This window comes from Rhinolophus hipposideros, assembly GCF_964194185.1.
Source record: "Rhinolophus hipposideros genome assembly, chromosome: X".
Classification (NCBI taxonomy): domain Eukaryota; kingdom Metazoa; phylum Chordata; class Mammalia; order Chiroptera; family Rhinolophidae; genus Rhinolophus; species Rhinolophus hipposideros.
Window position 1 is genome coordinate 71,823,510 of NC_138046.1, and position 22,440 is coordinate 71,845,949.

Genomic DNA, 22,440 nt, shown 5'->3' on the forward strand with positions numbered 1-22,440 from the left:
GAGTGTTCCAATACAGTTTTTTACTGGCTAAAAACTCCCTCACAGACAGTGCTGTGTGAGCTGGTGCAGTGTTGTGATGCAAGAGCCATGAATTGTTGGCGAAAAGTTCAGGTCGTCTTTTTCATGCAGCCTCTTCCGCACTTCCAAACAGTAAACTTAGTTAACTGTTTGTCCAGTGGGTACAAATTCATAATGAATAATCCCTCTTATATAAAAAAAAGGTTAGCAACATCGTTGCAGCAAGTTCTTAAACTTAATTGTCAACCTCGTCTATGTTTTATCTTCCACTAATATTTACGTTTAATTTTTAGAAATCCACAACATACCAGTAGAAGCTATCCAAAATTTTCAGTTATTGTTTGTTGCAACTTTTAATATAAAATTAAATATAAAATAATTTTGAATAATGTAACTTATTAAGGGATTAATTGCTGGTCAAACGGATAAAAGTAATATATAAGCAAATGTATGGTTTTAGTAGGAATTCCTCAAAGCACGTTAAAAATAGGAAAAAGAGAACTTTATTTTACGGACTTCTTTCTATCAATTTTGAAATGAATAACGTAAACAATGTCGTGAAGAGACAGACCTTTCTTTTGTTCTCTATCTAACGAGACACCCAAAGATGATTTTTGGAAATTTATAATCATTAATTTCAACAGATGTCACTTTGAAGGTAAAAAAAAGTGGGCTTATAATAAACATCCCTAAGGTTTTTTAAATCATTTTTTATAGCATTTTTATGTCAATAAGTTCTAACAGAACTTGAACTGGACTGCAATTGGGACAAACTTTTAAACCAGAAAATCAGTATTTCTCTTTCCCTTTCAGCCTATAAAGTTTTCAAGTCTTACTCCTATTTCCTCCTCCAATCATCAGGATATTTATTTCATATTCTGTAAAATAGTGAACAGGTCTTCAATCATTCAGTGCATGTCTTTAATGGCCTAATATACTTACACCATATTTCTTTTATATTTTATCTATCTTGCCTAAAGGGTACTATTAATTTTGAGCTTGCTTCATATGCAAGCCTCTCCATTCTCTTGGTCATTTTAGTTATCTTTCAAAAAACATTCAATAGATATTCCTGTCCTAAAATAAAATCCAATGCACAGTAATCAAACATCAGCCTGGGACACAATTTTAAAAAAAAAGTAATAGGCGTAGAAGCTATGCTCTGAAAATGAAAAGGTCCACTTCCATAAATCATAAATTCTTCACTAAAATACACAGCAGAAACTGTTTGACTTCAACTTCAGTTTTACTTTGCTAGTGTGATGGAATACCACATATTTCTAACAGTTTAAAGACAGTGTTCTTTGCCATTTATCCATTTATTTAATTAATTAAGCTCTTAATTCAACTCACACTTTCACAATGATGTTTAATATCTTGAGGTTTGTTTCTTTACTTTTGAAAACTAGACTTAGGGCATTTATCCCTTGTGACCAAAATATCTAAGCCCAAAGGGTGTGCTCTTTCATAAAGCTCTTCCCATAGGTGAATTTAAAGAAAATTATTTTTCTTCTTTAGCCTCATAGGGAATTTCCTTTTTTTCCCCTAGAAGTATCTATTTCAGCTTTCAAGTGTGATCCTGATCAAAAACCTAACATTGTGAAATAACAGTCATAAAAAGTATGACTCCAACTTTCAGTTTGCAAATATTTGTTTCCTTCTCCTCTATGCTGGTTCTAGGCAAAACTATGAAGTAGAAAGAGTTTGCTTGGGTCACATTCGCACTTTCTCATCATTGGCTTCACTCCCTTGCCCCTGCGTGTGTTCACCTTCACAATGTCAAGGTCCATGATGCTTCACACAAACAAACTATTGATCATCCCCAAAGGATCTGCCCTTCACCATGGTCCTCAGTCTCTATTCCTAACTGACTATAAACCTGCACTTAGGCAAAAATGGATAACCGTTTATATGCTAACATCACATGACTAAACAAAGTACTAATTACTTTAATTCAAGGATTTACCTTTAAACAGGAGACAGTATTTGGTACAAATGCTTGAATACAGGATTCAGGAACAGGTTGTTAAAGAATGTATTTCTAAGACCAACCAGACAAAGTGTTGGCAATTATCATTGCCTGGAACTCTCACACACTGCTGATGGGAATCTAAGGGTATGACAACTTTGGAAAGCAGTTTTAACGTTTACTATAAACTTAAGCATACTTTTAACCATACAACCAAGTAATCCCACTCCCATATTTATTCAAGAGAAATGAAAACATATATCCACAGAAACATGTAAACAAAGGTTTAAAGCAGTGTTATCCACAATAGCCAAAAAACTTGGAAACAATTCAAATGTCTACGAGATGAAAATGTATAAATAAATTGTGGTTTATCCATATCATGGAATACTACTCAGCAATCAAAATGAAAGAACTATTACTGCACACAGAAACTTAGAATCTCCAAATAATTATTCTAAGTGAAAGAAGTCAGACAATAGAAGAACATGGTAAAGGGAGTCAAATATATGGTGATGACACTGACTCTGGGTGGTGAACACACAATGCAATATACAGATGATGTATTACAGAATTGTACACTTGAAACCTATGTAATTTTGTTGACCACTGTCACCTCAACAAACTTTAACAAAAAATAATAATGCATTTTCTATGATTTCCTTTATATACGAGTAAAATTTTAGAAAATATACACTATACTGACAGAAGACAGGTCTGTAGTTGTCTGAGAGGAAGACAGCAAAGAACGGATGGGATGCTAGGAAAGTTTAGGGAAATGGATATTCTCACTTTCTTGATTGTGGCGACAATTTTGTGGATGTGCACATATGTCAGAACATCAAATCGTACACTAGAATATGTTCAGTTGTGCCACAAAATTTTTTTTAATAGTGTATTTTTAGCAAGGGACTTTCTCAGTCTTTTACAAATAACAAAACATAGGTAGCAATCCACAGTTACATATGATGATGCTCTATCCACCAACTGATTATTACCAATTGCCCTCTTTCACCCAATGTTAGTCCTATATGAGAAATTCTCCCTCCTTACTTTGGCTTCTATTTAACATCCATCAGTATCATGTATGGCCCATTTTATTTATTTATTTTAATTTTAATTTTTTAAATTAGTTTATTGGGGTGACAATTATTAGCGAAGTTACATAGATTTCAGGTGTATAATCTGTACTACATCATCTACATATCACATTGTGTGTTCACCACCAAGAGTCAGTTCTCCTTCCATCACCATATATTGGATCCCCTTTACCCTCTTCTACCAGCAACCACCCCCTTACCCTCTGGTAACCAGTAAACTATTGTCTGTGTCTATGAGTTTTCGTTTCTTCCTTTGTTTGTCGTTCTTTTGTTGTTTCAGGGTTTTATTATTACAGTAATTTAAGTGACTTCATGTACTTTCACATAGGATGCAAGGGGGAAAGGGTCTTTTATATGATTAAAAACATAGTTCTTCTCTGTTGATCCTTGGGTTACACAAGTAACACTACTAAAAAATAAAATGTTACTTTTGGGCATTCAGAGAAAACCTGAACCCGAGTTTAACTGGTCCTTTTTATGTTGTCATTTAAAATGAGAGTTCTAAATTTTATTTCTAATGATCGTGTAAGAAATATATTGTATGATTTATTAACCCAGATTTATTTTGCAGAATGATTTAAGAAACCTCTCACCTGGCACTTTCAGGTGACAATTAAAAGGATTAAATGAGTGAGCAGAGAGGGGAAGCATACATTAATCACATTTTTAAGCTCTATATTTGTGCAATATCCATGTTGACTCAGGCATGTGTACAAATATACAACAAAAAATTTTGACATTTGGAGAACTCTCAGGATTTTTCCTACATTAAATATGAACAAAATGAGTTCAACACACATCCAGAATTTGTATACTGCATTAAGGGAATCAAAGAAGTATCTCAATGCATTTTTCCCACCACCAACGCCACAGTAACCAATTCCTACCCCTAACATTTGGTTGACATTAAAGGCAGGATATCTTATGGTTTACAGAATTTTTTAAATGTGAGAACTACGTATTAAGCCTAGTTTTTGTTATTCATTTTTGGTCACAACACGAAGGTGATGCCTATAGATGCTATAACTTTTTGATACAAAATAGTAGGAAATGTATTTTCCTTTGTAGGGTTTCTTGAACGATTGATACTCAGTGTATTTTTTAAATAACTATACAGAATGTTTTTAATTAACCTTACTACATGCTTTAATGTAATGTGTCATTTCAATACAGCCATCCACTGCCTCCAAAAAAAAGTGATAAGGCAGCTTATGATTCCTCAGGCATATTACACAATGAAAAGTTCTATTGTGCTATTTAAATATACTCTTTCTCCCTTGGGAAAAAAGCAAGCCAGCATAAAGAGCAGACACTGAATGAGTGACACATGTAGTAAGTGAAGAGTTGTGTATTTCATGTAATGTAAATTCCATATCAGGGGGAAAACCAGGTTGGGGGATGGGCCCTGGAGATGCAAATGCATCTTTCTATAATCCACTAAACTTGGCTAGTGAGTATGATTTTTATGAGATCTCTCATTTGGGGATGGTTTGAGGATTGACCAGATGGAAAGCAGGGCACTGTGGGATATATCATTTATCACAATGACAGTGTGTAGTCATCAGTGATCCTCTCAACACAGGAGGAAGCTAGAACTGTAAATGTGGAGCAGCACTGCAGCCGGACTAGTGGAGCTTGGCAACATTTCTATTTCTCATTAACTTAACCGTATTAATTCATTAGTCATATATATCAAAGTAATTCACTCAAGAATTGTCACCAGGAACAATTTATAACTGCTACCTTTCTTTACAGGAAAAGTAGGATGTAATCATTCAGAAGATTGTTTTTAAATTTGGAAAAAATATGTAGCCACATATAATTATACTAGCTGCCCCTCACTATAAACTTCTATATGAATGATCAAAACAGGCAAGGAAAAAAGGAAAATAGCAACATTTTATTTTATTGATGGTATATAATCACCAACAGTCAACTATATGAATTATTCCAAAAACTTCCTTTTACTGAAATACTAGATATGTCATCTCTCACATTTAACATAAGCAGTTCTGATACAATCCTGAAGATTTATAGCCTAAATTTTCAATACTAAGTTTTTGCATGAAAGATGTAGTTCAATGTATTTGTAAAAATATGGTATTAATGATCAAGAGACCTGGGCTTTGAAATTCTGGCTCCACCTCTCAGTCTCTGAGATTAGGGACAAATCATTTAAATTCTCTTTTTTAAATTAAATTTATTGGGGTTGACAATGGTTAGTAAAATTACATACCATGTTTCCCCAGAAATAAGACCTAGCTGGACCATCAGCTCTAATGGGTCTTTTGGAACAAAAATTTATGTAAGACTGGGTCTTATGTAATATAATATATATACATAAGATAATATATAATACATAATATATTATCTAAGACCGGGTCTTATAGTAAAATAATATAATAATAATGTAAAAACGAATAAATATAAATACAAAAATAATATAATAATATTAAAATAAATAAAAATAAATTATATTATAATAAAATATTTTGGGGGAAACACGGTAGGTTTCAAGTGTACAATTCTATAATACATCATCTATATATCACATTGTGTACTCACCACCCAGAGTCAGTTCTTCTTCCATCACCATATATTTGACCCCCTTTTCCTTTCTCTACCACCCTCTCCCCCCATCTTCTGGTACCATTTCACTTCTTGAAAACTCATTTTCTTCATCTGTTAACCAGAAATATTAATGCTAAGCTGACAGAATGGCTGAGAGTATCAAAGAAGAAAACATTTGAAAATCATTCTTTTTAAAGTTTAGCTAATGCATACACCTAAACACAGATTAAATATTTGGGGGTACTTTATAAAACACTATATAGATTATCATCATCATCACCGTCATCATCCTGTGAGGTTTGCTTAAAATCCAATTCCCCCACACACACCTGCATTGGAAATAAGCCATGGCTTCTGCTTTATAAGCCAGCCATGCAAGACAAAAATGATTGGCAGGAGTCTAAAAAAATTGGGTGGAGACATTTTTAGGTTAAAATACTTATAATACCTCTAGGAAAAAAAAAGCACTGACAGACATTAACACAGCAATCAGCATTTGAAAAACCAAATTCAACTAATATAATGAACGGAGTTCTTGATATTAAACTAATGTAGTTAAACTTTTTATTTAGTAGAGAAACTGTAATTACATCTAAGTCTAAACTCCGCTGTGTTAGAAAATATTAATAATTCAACCTCTGTCTCCTATTAGGTCAATGGTTCTTCCTGAGCACGCAAGAAATAACTGAAAGAAAATTCATCGACACAAGAGCAGTTATCACTTGTGTGACATGCAGCACGTTTTACAATACTGTTCACTGGGAAACTCAACAATAGTCATAGAAACAGAAATGTTTTATGTCAACCATCAAAAAGCTTCATTTGGCTTTTTCTAGATTGATCTCTCCTTTTAACACTCACAAAATAATGTCCTAGGACCTTTCAGTCTTCCTTATGACCACTTTTTGCATCCAAACTAACTGAGAATATGAAATGCATAGTGAGAAGAAAGAGACACTGATTCCAGTGATGTGATCAGGCTAATTGGCATTATATCATATCATGAAGTTGATATCACACTGCCAAGTCTTGGCAGGATTCTATTTATGGCTCTGCCAATCCTGAATTGAGTGCTGTAGTTACTATTATTGGATTGGATCTTCATGGGCTCAGTTACCCAGGTACTTGAACAGCAGCTAAGACTCCTAAAAATATTTTGCCATAATAGAGTTCGATAAGACAAACGAACAAACAGACAAAAAACAGCTAAAGAATCTGCTACCTTTTAAGGAATGAACACTATAGGAATTTCATCTGAAGCACTATATTACTTCCTTGTAAGCTGTCAGTTTAAATCGCTCTCAGGCCAAATTCCACATCTGTCTCTGAAATGCTTCATAAGCTGAGGAAAGGGGAGCAGTCATCTTTTGGGAAATTCGAAGGCACACATGACTAATCCATCCTTTTTGTGTGATCCAGGGATAGTAGCATTTTTGCAGAGCTGCAGAGAAAGATAGGGAGGATATTCCCTCTTCTTTTTCCCCCTATAGCCCAAATGATTTTTACAGAAAATACTATTAAATGGGATTATTATGTACTAGTGTGCTATCAGGGAATTAAGATATGGATTGTACAACAGGAACAGAGACAGAAACATGAGAGGAGAATATCAGCAGTTCAATATATGAAGAAAAAACACAGTCAAACTTCATCATTTTGTAATTACTAGGGAAAAAACTGAATGGAATTTGGGAAAACTTACTCACAAAATGACTTTTATATTAATATGTTGTAATTTTCCTCATACTGGTTGGTGCACAATAGATGTTCAATAAATATATGTTAAATGAAAACAATGAATGCATATGTATCTTTACAGATACAAATAGATGATAGATATAGATATTAGATCTATGTCTCTAGTTACATAGATATAATAGCTAAATACATGGCAAAGAATATTACCAAGAAGATATCATGTGAGTCCTATCTTAATGAATAAAGACCTATCATAAGTAATTAGTATGTTGATTATTTATATGGAAACAGAGCTTGCTAAAGTAATTTTTGGATACCTAAGTACATTTAAAACTCCTAAGTATTTTAATGACTCATGCAGACATTCACACATACATACACACACAAACACACACAATTTTGTTTATAGTTTTAATTTGCTTAAAAAAGATATTTCTATTAATACTCGAGACGTCAGCATAGCCACTGTATGAATTATCGTAAATTCTGAATAAGTGGAGTTGGAAGGAATCAGGTTTCATTGTATATGGGAAATGTAACCAAGAAGAAAATGCCCATCTTTGAAATAAAAAATACAAATCAAAAATGAAAATAAAATCATATTAAAATAGAAATTAAAAGGAAGTACCTTTATAAGAAGCAGATAAAACAATGTAGCATACCTGAAAAATATTCTGCATTTTGAAAGATTCACATTCAGGCTATATGAATAAATTGAGAACCCTTCCTAAATAAATCTAAGGATGATACCGTATCAATTTCTAAACCTTTTCACTTCCATTTTTTGCTTACAATTACTTGAGAGTGAACAACAACTTAAAGGCAAAAATAATATACGAAAACATCACACAATATCTGAAAAGAGACATCATTATCATTCTATTTTGTTACCTTTAGATCCCATTTTCAAGAAATAACATAAACAAATACAGAACAAATTCCATTACTTAGACAAACTCAGCTGGATTCAAAGGGGCTTCTCTACACATATGACTTTGAAACTGAAAGCAGCAGTAGACTCTTTTCAATAACTGATTCACCAGTATTATGTAAAATTATACACAGCTGTATAACTATTGCGTTCTTTACAAAACATATTTTGAGACATAGGGACCTAAAACTAAAAAGTATTCTAAAACATTTCAATAATCATTTGGGAAAAAAAAATAATTCTTAACCTGTAGCAAACTATATTAAAAATGCCAACTGAATTCTTTGAAAGTATTTTAAATAAATTAATGAAAGTCAAGTTTGTAATGCATATTAAGTATAATCTCAAATATGAAACTTGCTGTTAGTTAAATGGATAACTGAGTCCATCTCAATTATCTTTGCTAGTGGAGGAGAGAAGTGGTTTGTCTAATCCAAAATAATGCATATTCCCAGAATTATTTCTACTTGGTTTTACACAGCTTTTTTCTCCTTATATTTGACTATAGTGAGTAGGATATTCTTGGTCATGTAAAATAACCTCATGTAAACTAAGGAGAGGAATTACTATATATATATATATATATATATATATATATATATATATATATATATATATATATATGCAGATTCTTCCTCCTTCCCTTGTTTAACATTTTTTTCTACTGTCTGCCATTTAAAAGTACTCATGCCTTTCCCCACTCAATGCCTTATCTACCTCTATCATTGCATTCTAGGCACAAGCAAAGGGTTAAAGAAAAGGAGTTTTGCTTTGATGACTCTCACAGTGGTAAATTAAAGTTGTAGGACAGAAGGCCAAGGCTATAATCCAAGGAAGGAGGCTCCATTATCTGGTAGGGGGTGAAGCATACACAATGTCTGCCAATTAAGTTTGCAAACTCATCCTGGAAGAAGTGCCACATACCTCATTGCTGATTATAACTATGGTCACCTTCAAAGTACTCCACTTGGGAAGCTATGCACTGATGTCAGCACCTAGTCCACCCTTCAAAGCAATTTTGGAACTCTTTCTGGAATGGCCGTCAGAGCTGTTATCATATTACCCTTGATGTCCTGAATGTCATCAAAATGTCTTCCTTTCAATATTTCCTTTATCTTTGGGTAAAGAAAGAAGTCACTGTGTGCCAGATCAGGTGAGTAAGGAGAGTGTTCCAATACAGTTATTTGTTTACTGGATAAAAACTCCCTCACAGACAGTACTGTGTGAGTTGGTGCATTGTCTTGATGTAAGAGCCATGAATTGTTGGTGAAAAGTTCACGCAGCCTTTTCAGCACTTCCAAATAGTAAACTTAGTTAACTGTTTGTCCAGTTGGTACCAATTCATAACGAATAATCCTTCTGATAACAAAAAAGGTTAGCAACATCGTTGCAACAAGTTCACTAACCTAATTGTCAGAACTCATATACCAAGTAAAGTAGGAGGAGATCAAAACTTCACAATGGATTTTCACATGCACTATAAGACACCATGATGATCAGGAAAGAGTTATGGGCTCTGGAGTTTAAAAGACCTGGGTTTGAAATCCAGTTCTGCTACTCAATTGCTTTGTGACCCTACGAAATTAAACTCACTGAGCCATAAATTGTTTACAATATCGTAAAACTACTATGAATATTAAATGAAGTGTATACAAAACACTTAGCACCCATGCCTGGTATATAATAAGAACTTAACATACATTACAGGTTTTCCTCAACAGTTAAGGTACTAAAGTTTACTCAAGAGTACATTAGCTTCAAGGCAATTTTCAAATCCTTTTTTTTTCTTTAATTTAAACACTCCGACAAAATCTGGACACTGATCTAATTATTTACAAGGTACAATTTCTGGGCTCTGTCAATATATTTTAGAAGTCAAAAAATAGATTATCATTTATTGAATACCAAGATATATTCCAGGCACTGCTATTCCCTCTGTATTATTTTTTATACACAGAGCTCCTTTCTTCTTGTATTAGAATTTGCTTATAAATACTTAAAGTTTACAAAAATCATTATCTAACCCCCAAAGCCTGAGTCTCTTCCTAAGTTCTCCATCTTAGATAATGATACCATCATCCAGCTTGTCACCCAGGTTAGATATGAATCATTCAAGACGTCATCTTTCCACCCTCTATTTTGATCAATTGTCAAATGTGATTAATGCAAATTACTAACCTTCTCTGAATTTGTTTCCACTCTACTGAATTTTCCTTAGCTCAGGTCCTCAGTATTTCTCCCTTGAACTGGAGCAACGGACCCTCCTTCCCTTCACTGCTATTTACCCTCCACAGCAATTGTTTTTAGAACATTTATTCAGTTACTTAGAAGTTGTTCCTTTTACCTACAGCACTTTTTTAAAAAAATCATATGTCAATTACAATATGTAAAAGTCTAACTGAGGCAGAAGTGAGGAACCTGGAAGTATTTCCCCAAGTCCATGTCAGCCAGTAAAGAATGTCCTTAAATGATACTTTAGAAACCACTGGTCTATAGGGAAAACCACAAACTACAAAACATGATAAATGAAAAAACTAGCTTCACAAGCTATCTTTCCCCACCCTTTCTATTCTAACCATATCATCTAGGAGTCTCTGACCTCAAATCTCTGTAACTTAACTGTCATTGCCCCTAGCACACTAGGCTATTTGTCGTCAGTGCATATTTGTCTATATTCGTCTCTCTGCCTTGAATGTTTCCCCCCCGATTCTGCATTTGTCCAACACTCAGCCTATAAGACATAGTCCTGAAGATCTGATCTCTCTGAGCATTAACCAATTTACCAAACTAACATAGTGGCTCCCATCTCTGTGATCTTATATTACCTTCTATGTACGTATTTTTATTATAGTCTGTATCACACTTTAATGCAATTATTGGTTTACATGTCCTTCTCCCTAATTTTACTGTGACAAGGACTGCTACTCACATAATGATGCATTATCTATAGGACTAATACCCAAAACACAGTAGGTGCCTTACAAATTTTTGTCTCTGAATTTATAAAGATCTCATTGTCATTGAATTCATTTTGTACCATGTAATAGCTTTAATGATTTTTAAAGGTCCAAGGAGAGAAATGTTAAGCTTATTTTTAAGTGTTTTGTGCACTTTTAGGTTTGTTTTTATTTTTTTTTGAGTCCAAAAAGTTCAATACTAATTTCTGAGACTGGTATTTTTAGGTGAGCACTGTTTATCACAGTGTTCAACGAAAACCAATGGATTATGATTTAAGACTGACCACTTGCACTTATTTCTTTTCTAATCATACGGTTTCTCTACCAGAGATGCATCTTTTTTCTACTTTTTAACCTAGAATAATAACTTGTACAGATATAAAGGTGCCCAGAGCCCTTGAAAACAAGACTATTACTAAGTAGAAGTAAGCAGGTGTGACACATCCTATAGGATGCTTTCAGACAACGCTCGTTGGGCCAGTGCCCCCATCCCAACACACAAAAGCATACATGCACAAAATAAGGCCTTGAAAGAAATTTCCTGCATGAAAATGAGAATTCACTTTTTAAAAAGTCATGTCTATTTAATTTGAGTCACTGGAGTACCAAAACTCTTTCCATGAATACTCAAAAAATTCAATAATGTAACCTCTAGTAGAGCTTGAAAAGCTCTGAAGGACAAGGCAATTAGATCAATATTAGTTTATTTCAAATGCTGGACAGTATGAGGAGACAAGGGTGATCATTGGATGGATTTTATTACCTGTCGGAGTGATAAGTCCTGGTGATAAGAGGCCTGGGACTGAGTGGGGCAGAAGGCGAGCGTTATCCTGCAACACGCCCAGAGAACGCTTAGGAGGCCTGCCAGGCCGTGAACTGTTGAAAAACAGACAAACAAATATCAGGTTAAAGATTTTTGGAAATATCACTTCCTACATTCTCCTTCTAAATCTTGTTTAATTGCCAACAGTGACATAACTTTATATTAACTCTGGTTTCACTGATTACCAAAAGACCAGTATTTTCCTTCCCACTAAATTTCCCAACATAGTTATGGCAAACATTAAAATCATAAAAGATCAATTTTTAGTTTAGATTCCATTTATAAACCAGCATTTTGCAATGAAACTTACCTGTTGTGAGAAACCCACAGTTACCCCTCACTTGATCCCTAGTATTAACACATACTATTGAAATCTCAGATAGGGACTCACAGAATTAAAATTGTATAAAATATGGAGTAATTAAGTCTCTGCCCAGCATGCCAGAGGTGAGGGGTAAAGAGTTGAGAGATGTAGAGTAAGAGTTGATGTTTATTAGCATTTCTACAGCCGCCGGGAGCCCACAAGGAACAAAGGACCCCTCTCCCTCAGTGGGTTTTTTTCCTCCCTATTTTTTAAAACCAGGCTGTCTAACCAGTAGCACACACTCTTGAAGTGGCTGTACTAACAAAACCTGCCACCTTTGCAATCTAGGCTGTCTTTTCTCACAGACTGATTGGTGTTTTTAACCGATGAGTTGAGGCTAAACTTATAACATTAACCTAACGCATTTCATTTGCACATTCTTCACCCTAGTGTGAACAGTTCAGTTGCAAATGTGAAATAATGAAATAGAAAGCCATAAAATAATGAAATAGAAAGCCAGTATCTGGCCTCCATCTTGTACCCTAATACAGTCAGTGTACTGAATATATCATTTGGAAGCTGTCACCACAATAAGGAGGCGCGTAAGTCCTCACACATTAGGATCAAGTCATTCTCTAGTCACCCAATATATTGCAAATATGACTTTCTAATGTTGCCTAAGATACTGCTGTTGGTTTTTAGTAGAAACACAGTTTACAAAGCAGAATAATAGGGCTTTTGACAAAATACTATTAAATAACCCAAGCCACAAAAATGTATGAGGTTCAGATAGGGAACATTTCCAAAAATGACTTTTGCTTCTCAAAGAAATTTAAGTTAAACCTCACTCTATCAACTTTGCAGTAGTAAAGTGCTCCATCAATGTAAGACAAACTCTGGTTTTAAATGAAGACAACTTCTAGCAACCTTACACAGAAGGACCATTACCCAGCTCATTTTTCACATACCGCTGGTGTTACTTTCTTTCATTGTACATCAATATTGTATATCAGTCTAGTATGAAAGATTCTGTTTTCCTCATTCAATGTTTCAGTTTTATAAACTGACTCTCCTCTCTCTTTCTACTTGACTCTGAGCCATAATTTATTCTATTTAATTTGGTGTTGTTATCCTGTTTATCCTTGTCTTGTTTTATGGCTTCCTAACTCTTTTAAGGTATAGTGATAAGAGAAATATGCTATTTATTTCAAATGCCCTAAAGGATCCCAAGATCACGGAACAACATTCATCAGGGTATATCCAGTTATTAGAAGAAGGCATGTTATCTTGTTGAATAATCTTCACCAAATCTCTGCTCTTTAAGTGCTTCTTTGGGTCTTTCCATTTGTCAGGACTCAAGCCTACTAACTTTATTCAGGTCCACCTGCTTACTCTTTGTACTCTTCCAATGTAAACATTTCAGTGTTGTCTTCATGCTCATGATGAGTCCCAGACAGGCTGCCTCCAGAAGAAAGCAGCCTGATGCTCCCTCTACTTCCATATGATGAACCAGCTGTTGACCGTGAACTTTGAAAGCCATACGGTTTAACTAGTTCTGTGACAAATATCTTGGTCAATCTCACAACTAAAAGTAGCTCTTTTCCAATAAACTGGCTCAGGCTTGGGAGGCATTAGAGGCCTCTTAGCCTGGTGGTTCTACCTTAAACTCCAAGGTTTGAAAAAAATTGGTCAAATATCCAACCATCAGATCTATACTGGAGAAGTCATGGCTTATGTCACAAATGGCTTGGTAGCATTTACTACATATGCCATAAACCAAAGGACCATATTCTCCGTCCTACCATTCTTTTCAGTTTATAATTTTATGATGTTGGCAGGATTAATTTTGACTCTCCCCATCTAGAATGTAAGCTCCATGAAGGCAGCACATATGTCTGGTTTTGTCGCTATATCTTGAGCAATTTGCATGGTGTCTAGCACACAGTAGGGTCTGGTTAATGGTTAAGTCAGTTCATTCATAATAACAGGAAATATCATTCCACTGTTATTACAATTTCCAAATATTCCCTAGATTGCTCAGTTCTCCTTGACCACATGAATTGCAAGCCAGTTGCATCATTTAATCAGCAGTTAATCATTTTTAAGTCTTGGACTCTACAGCAATTATAGAACATTCAAAATATGATCCATTCAAATGTGATTGTAGTTAAAGAAGGGTAGATACCACTGTCTTGTGTCTGAGAGGCCCCACAAGCTTCACAAGCTTCTCAAGGACTAAAAGTCCCTGGAGTTATACATGTGCAGTGACAGTATCATTTATTCAATCATCCAGTACACAAACATGCTCTTCAGTGTATGTCTGGAACTGTAACTAGGTTATCAGGGTCACAAAGGTTAAAATATAAGCTTGACAAGGTCAAGGGTTTTGGTCTGTTTGTTCTTTGATATATTCTGAGAACCTAGAACAGCTTCTGACTTTGAGGAGCTTATGGTCTAGTGATAAAGATATGTGTTTGACCTGTTATTTAAAATTTATGATTAACTCTTTAGTGAGTATGATTATATGATATCTACTTCCAAACCTGCTTAAATTTAGCAGAAAGCAAAAATCACATTCAGATGCCTACTCTTGGGAAGAAGACTTGGGCCCCTAGAGTAAATTAATTAACATCAGGCTTGTGAAAGTGCTTTATAATCAGTGGCACTCCATACTAAAGTAAGATTGCTTTATTTTTACTTTTAGACCTGACGATCCTTTATAGTAAGATACTCCTAGCACTGAATTTTCTGCATTTCCTTTCAAAGAACACAAGGCTGACAACATGATGAAAGACTTATAGAGGACTCTGCAGAAAATTGGTAAAGATCATCCTTGATAGATGATCCTGCCATACTTCTAAGAGTTTTATTAGCATCAGGCAGATATTTACATATTAATCAAGACAAATAAACATGTGGTGATTCAACTAGGAAACTGTTATTTGGATGACAATTTAATCAGCATAGGTTGAAAGGTCCATCATTGCAGCATCCTGTTTCTGCTAAAATATTGATTGCCTTACTGATTTCAGTAATGCTTTATTTTACAGGGCACAAAAACCCACGTAATTACTCGTTAATTGAATGATAATTACTTGTTGGCAATTATTTGTTTTCAATTTAATTACAAGGTTATTTGTACTCTGTAAAACAAAACGGACCCTTTTTTTTTTTTAAGTTCCTATCGGGCATGGACACCACAAATGAAAGTTGTTAAAGTACATGGCAAATAACCCCATAAAATATCAAAACTTTGAATAAATAGTTCAGCTAAATCTTTGAGAGATTTCAGCTTTATAGAATCAACATTGGGTGTAACATTTATAGGTGGTTTGGAGAGACATTATTCCAAAGAATCATGATTTTTTTCTAGGTCCAGGTCATCCTTCAACATAATTTATCTTGATATGTAGTTTACCTTTTATTCTGTAAAATTCATTGAAAACAATGAAATAATAACTCCTGAGACTAAAGAATAACCCAACTTGAAATATATGTCAACAGTATTTCATATTTCTGCAGTTGAAGTGAATTACTATCAATGTTACCTTGCAGTTTATACACTTTGTAGAGAGCTAGCATTTCCCTAAGAGGGAAATTCAACAGGTCTTCTAGTGTCAACAAGATATGACACATTTTATGATAAATTTATTTGAAGTTGTAATAGACAAAGTAGCTGATACTTTGCTCATTAAGATTATGGATTTTCACTATTGGAATTATTTTAATTTCATGTCATCTATTTGTATATAAATCATAACCAACTTAGTAAAGGCATGATTTTTTTGTTTCAAAGAAAAAAGTCTTGTTAATACATTCATTAGTCATGTCATGAGTCTTCAAGATATTTAATGTAAATCATATGGTCACACATGATTTAGTGAGGAATCACAAGTCATGTCCTCTTCAATGAAAGCTTAGCTTACTATTCTTTAAAGAAACACTTGTAACAGTCTGGGACAAACTGAGCAAATTGCTAAAGATATAATGGCAGTTAAAGGTGGTATGAGCAGCAACTTGTAAAGACTACTGCAGTGGATTCCTGAAGTGGGAGCTGTTAACAATGACCTGGGGTTTACTTTTCAGAGCTATCACTGATATTTAAAATCCCCTCGGATAGTCCCTGAATGTGTCTCTTCCTTGCTTACATTGGAAGCCATGAAAACCACGAATAATATTAGCTTTGATGGTGTTGTTTACCTGACTGTGAAAGTGCTACTTTGACTTTCAATTTGCTTGTTAAATTAAATAAGAATCTTTCTTTGTTTTTTGCCAGAACAGTAAGACTTTTAATTGCATCGTGGATTAATAATAATCTCTTAGGTCTGACATTTATTACAACATTTCAAGGATGCCAGTGGTAGTTAAACTCTGACCTTTTAGTGTTTATGAAGAGAAACAAACTCTGACCTCACAGCAACCTGAATCCATCTTCTCTCAGTGTTGGCAAACTGATCATTTTTCTAACTATTGCACTGGATTGTATTCCTACACAGATCAAAGGCAGCAGCAACCAATTCAGCAACTGGGAAAAAGGCATCCATGCAAAATGAGCAATTAACATTAATCATATATGAAATTGTTCAAGCTGATAACTGGAACCTGGTCACTATGGTAACTCTCATAAAATGGTGCTTATGTTAAACTGGGCGTCAATCAGCCCTTGGTTCATGGGAACTTAAAATGTGGTTCATCATGTTTCTAGGCACTATCAATACAAGAAACAAAAAACACACTAGAGGCACGGTCATTTATATTCCATTACCATTTACTCCTTTTTTCAGTTCTAATAGGCATATCCAAAACTTAAATTTGGATATATTAAAAGCATCAACAGCAGCATTACATTAGGGTTAGGAAAGTTAAGGAAATTATCTTTAACATAAGGGTGTTCAGGGGATGAAGGAAAACCTCCACTAGTTAATGGGTCATGCACTACAACGTCAAGGATCCTGGAGAACAATTCAGGTTTATGCATTAATATTATAATTGCAATAAATTGAATTATTTATAGCTGTTATTTTAAATTGTGATGTTTAATTCCCTTGCTAACACTGAATTTCTGTTTTTCCTTCAATGAAAAAGAAATCTGATGTAATAAACAATTTAAGCATTGACTACTCACTTGCTAGAAAGTATAGCTGTGAAGCTAATTTATACTTCATTTACTTGACTGCTCCCTATGTAAGTTAAATGTGCTCTAGGCCTGGTGTTAGCACCTTTAAATAAGTTTACTTTTGTCATAAACTGATTGAATTTTAATATAGTTCTTAGTATAATTAACAAAGATTGTATAACAGAAGTGCTGATGAAGTGCTTGAATTCTTAGCAGCCTGCTTTTGTTCTCCTTGTGTAATTCCTATTAACATCAGTGGAATGGATGCACCTTAGTAAATCTTAGAGTAAATCAAATTAACCATTTCCCCTTCTAAGGTATATCATATCATTGTCAGACACATGTTCTTATAACAAAGGCATTCTTGAATTCAAACAGTATATCACTGCAAAAGTTCTTGGTTACCAAAACTATAATGTGGATAATTTTGATTCTCCCTCATCTTCTCCCTTCATTTTCAGTCTTTAATGCTTTTGTTCCATTGTAATATGTGTTGTCAATTTCCATCTTTTTCCGTTCCTATTTCTAACATCCTAATTCAGGCCCTCATCACTTCACATGGAGGTTATTTTAAACAGGTTGCTTCATTGTTTCAGTCCATTCTGCATAAACCGTGCTATGAATTTTGGTGAAACATCCCTTTAGGTATGTGATCTTTTGTTCTAGAATAGTCAATATTCCTGAGTGCATACAAAAATAAATCTAAATGCCTTACTCTAGTGATCTGCCTCAATATTCATTTCTTCCCTTTTCTACAATTACCTTTTTAATTTTTTTCAATTTTTCACTAGGTTGGCAGTCAATATTATATTAGTTTCGTATATACATCATAGTGGTTAGACACTTATATAACTCATGAAGGGATCCCTTGATAAGTCTAGCACCTACCTGGTACCATACATACTTATTACAATATTACTGACTGTATTCCCTGTGCTGTACTTTACATCACTGTCACTATTTTATAAATGTCAATTTGTACTTAGTTCCTTCACCTTTTCACCAAGACCTTAAAACCCCTCTTACCTGGCATCCATAAGTTTGTTCTCTGTATCTATGAGTTTGTTTCAGGTTTTGTTTGTTTGTTTATTTTTTAGATTCCATGTATAAATGAAACCATATGGTTTCCTCGGGCAAGAGAAACAAACAAAAAAAATAAACAAATGGGACTACATCAAACTAAAAATGTTTTTCCGCAGCAAAGGAAACCATCAACAAAATGAAAAGACATCCTACTGAATGGGATAAGATACTCACCAATGATACAACCCATAAGGGGTTAATGTATAAAATTTATATAAGAACTCATACAACTTAACACTGAAAAGACAAAGAATCTGATTAAAAAATGGGCAGAGGTCTTGAATAGACATTTCTCAGCAGAGGACATACAGATGGCCAGTAGACATGAAAAGATGCTCAACATCACTAATTAGAAAAATGCAAATTAAAACCACAATGAGATATAACCTGTCAGAATGGTTATCATCAAAAAATCAACATTGAGTGGTGGTGAGGATGTGGAGAAAAGGGAACCCTCATGCACTGTTGGTGGGATTGCAAATTGGTGCAGCCGCTATGGAAAACAAAACTACCATATGTCCCAGCAATCTCCCTTCGGGTTTTTATCCAAAACACTAATTTGAAAAAATGTAAGCATCCTTATGTTCATTGCATCACTATTTACAATACCCAAGACATGGAAGCAACCTTTGTGTTCATTGATAGGCGACTGTACAAAGAAGATATGGTACATGTATGCAATGGAATATTACTCAGTCATAAAAAAGAATGGAATCTTACCATCTGTGACAACATGGATGGACCTAGAAGGTACTATAAGTGAAATAAGTTAGACAGAGAAAGACTAATTCCAATTACTTCTTAAATGAGTCTTCTACTTCAGCTGGACCAATTGATTCACTATCTGCTAAGTGCAGTATTTGACCCTAGAAGGTCAAATACAGTGTTTCATTGTGAAACACTGTTAAACGAATGTTACCAGGGAAATGTTTTGTTAAGCTCCACTGCCTTGGGAACACTGAAGTATAACCTACTGTAACTGCTGCTGCTTTTCTGAAAGGCCTCTAACTTTGTATCATCATAAATGCTTTCTTTATCACAAAGGGCACTTTAGTACCACCATTAGGGAGCCTGTTATATAATAACTAGCCAAAATATTGTTTTTCATGTCTGGCCAATGAAGTCTCATTGGTAATTGGTAGTCTGTGTATAATCCCATGATGATCTCAATAGTTAACATTTCAAGTTTGAATGTCAATCAGAAAATGCAGAAGTATGGTGTTAATATCACAACTCAGAAGAGCTTATGAAGTTGAGCAAGACCTTGAGAAACAGATCACAAATAAGCTGTGTTAGTCTATATGGTTAGGGATACAGCCTGAAAGCACACATTCAATTAATAAATACAGAAGCCAGTTTCCTTGCTGATATAAAATCTTTTAAAAATTTTGTTCTACATGGATAATTATTAACAACTCATATTAAAATAAAAGTACTTTAAACAATCTTAGATGTTATTCAGCGTGGTGCAGTGGAAAGCACTAGGAGTAAAACCTGAGTCTTAACTCTCACTGTTAATTGATTTCAAGGTGTTTTTTTAATTAAAGTTTATTGGAGTTACAATTGTTAGTAAAATCACATAGGTTTCAGGTGTACAATTCTGTAATACATCATCTATATATCACATTGTGTGTTCATCACCCAGAGTCGGTTCTCTTTTCATCACCATATATTTGATCCCGTTTACCCTCATCTACCACACTTCTCCCCACCTTTACCCTCTGGCAACCACTAAACTATTGTTTGTGTCTATGAGTTTTTGTTTCTTCATTTGTCTTGTTCCATTGTTGTTTACATATTTATATACCACATATCAGTGAAATCATATGGTTCTCGACTTTTTGTGTCTGACTTATTTTGCTTAGCATAAAATGTGCCAGAAATCAACAAAAAAAAACACAAAGTTGAAGTTCTGACTATTTTATGCATTTAATAATAACAATTTAAGCTGCTTTGTACGTAAATGATATTTTTATGTATAAAAATTTCAGATATATTCATTTGGATATATCCGACTGTCATGGCAAAAGGGTTAATTCCAGTGTGGTAGGTAGAATTCCAAAATTCTCCTTCATCCCAAGATTTCCAGCTCTAATTGCTAGAACTTTGAATATGATGAGACATTATGCTTGAGATTATGCTATATTTCATGGCAAAATCCCATTAGCTGATGTGCTTAAGGTAACCAATCAGTTGACTCTGAGTGAATAAAACACAAGGAAATTACTTGGGTGGATCTAATATAACCCCACAAACCCTTTCAAAGCAGATAGAAAATCAAAGAATGTACTATTGCTGGTTTGAAGTTGGAGGGGGTCACGTGTCAAGGAATACAGGTGGATTCTAGAAGCCAAGAACAGCCCTGAGCTAGCAGCCAGCAAGGCAACAGTCACAGCAGCCCCTCAATTGAAATGAACTAGATTCTTCCAACAATTTCAATGAACTCGTGAGCAGATTCTGTCCCAGAGCTTCCAGAAAGAAGCCCAGCCTAACACCTTGATTTCAGCCTTGAAAGACCCTCAGAACTGAACCAAGCCCTTCCATACTTCTGAGAAACAGAAGTCTGAGACAGCAAATGGGTGTTGTTTTAAGTTGCTAAATTTGAAGCCATTGGTTGCACAACAACAGAAAAATAGCATAGCACTTTTGCCACTGTTGAGCTGTGTGACCTTAGGCAAATCATATAACTATTCTAGACGTGTTTTCTCATTTTAAGATTAGAGATGTAAATGAAATAATCTATGAATCTGATTGTTAGATCTAAGCTGTAATTGTGGTCAAATGCACATAATTCATTAACTTCAAGGCATATACATCTGCCTCATCATTTCAACTTCCTCATCTGTCTACTTTAGCTTATCTTTTAAGTTAGGTGGCTGGATTGCTTCTGTGGAAAATTACCCAAAAGGGGCAAAATGTGTGAATAATACCATAGCATTTTCTTCACCTGATAACTCTGTGTAGAATATACATGTATACACATACACACACACATAAAATATATATGTATGTATGTGTGTATATATGTGTGTGTATGTGTGTGTATATATATATATAGTGTGTGTATATATATAGTGTACATATATTTTGTGTGTGTGTATATATATAAATATATATATATATATGTATGACTGGTTTGAACATTTTAAAGTGCTGTACAACTTGAAAGGTAGGAAATTCTGACACATCCTACAACCTGGATGAACCTTGATGCCACACTAAATGAAATAAGGCAATCACAAAAAGACAAATGCTATATGATTACATTTATATGAGGTATTTAGAGTAGTTAAACTCATAGAAACAGAAAGTGGGAATGTGTTTGCCAGGGGCTGGGCAGAGATGAAATGAAGAGTTAGTTGTTCAATGGGTATAATTTCAATTTTGCCAGATAAAAAAGTTCTGGAGATCTGTTGCACAACCATATGAATATAGCTAACACTGCTGAACTGTACACTTATGAAATGTTGTAGATGGTGATTTTAGGTTATATGTATTTTAAATTTTAAAAAAAGTAATTAATCAAATGGTTAAGATGGTACATTTTATGTTACATGTATTTTACCACAATTTTAAAAGAAAAGCTCTCCCAACCATTTCCTACTACATACTTAATTTACATCCTAAGAAGTCCTAACTTCTAAGGTAGAATTCAAGAGTTCAAACTTTACATTTTAATTTTGAAATTCTAATTTTCTTACAGTAACATGGACTACATGTTTATACACAGATTTCTTTCACATTTTCCCTTCTCCATTTCTTATTTTGACAGGAAAACATTTCTTAGGTATTCCCCCCACCAAGGGGCAAAAAAAACTGTCCCACATCTCTTTTCTTCTTTGAAATAATAAAGACAATTTTCATCGAAGT

The 22,440-nt window shown here is 34.2% G+C and overlaps 1 protein-coding gene across 3 annotated transcripts in view; it reads right to left on the reverse strand.

Annotated features, from left to right (window-relative positions):
- DACH2 (dachshund family transcription factor 2) overlaps positions 1 to 22,440 on the reverse strand; it is a 788,103-nt gene that overhangs the window by 467,142 nt on the left and 298,521 nt on the right. For all 3 annotated transcript variants that reach the window (XM_081043327.1, XM_081043326.1, XM_081043325.1), the window contains exon 3: positions 12,008 to 12,120. In XM_081043327.1, coding sequence (XP_080899453.1) covers positions 12,008 to 12,120 — 113 coding nt within the window. The remainder of the gene's footprint in view (positions 1 to 12,007; positions 12,121 to 22,440) is intronic.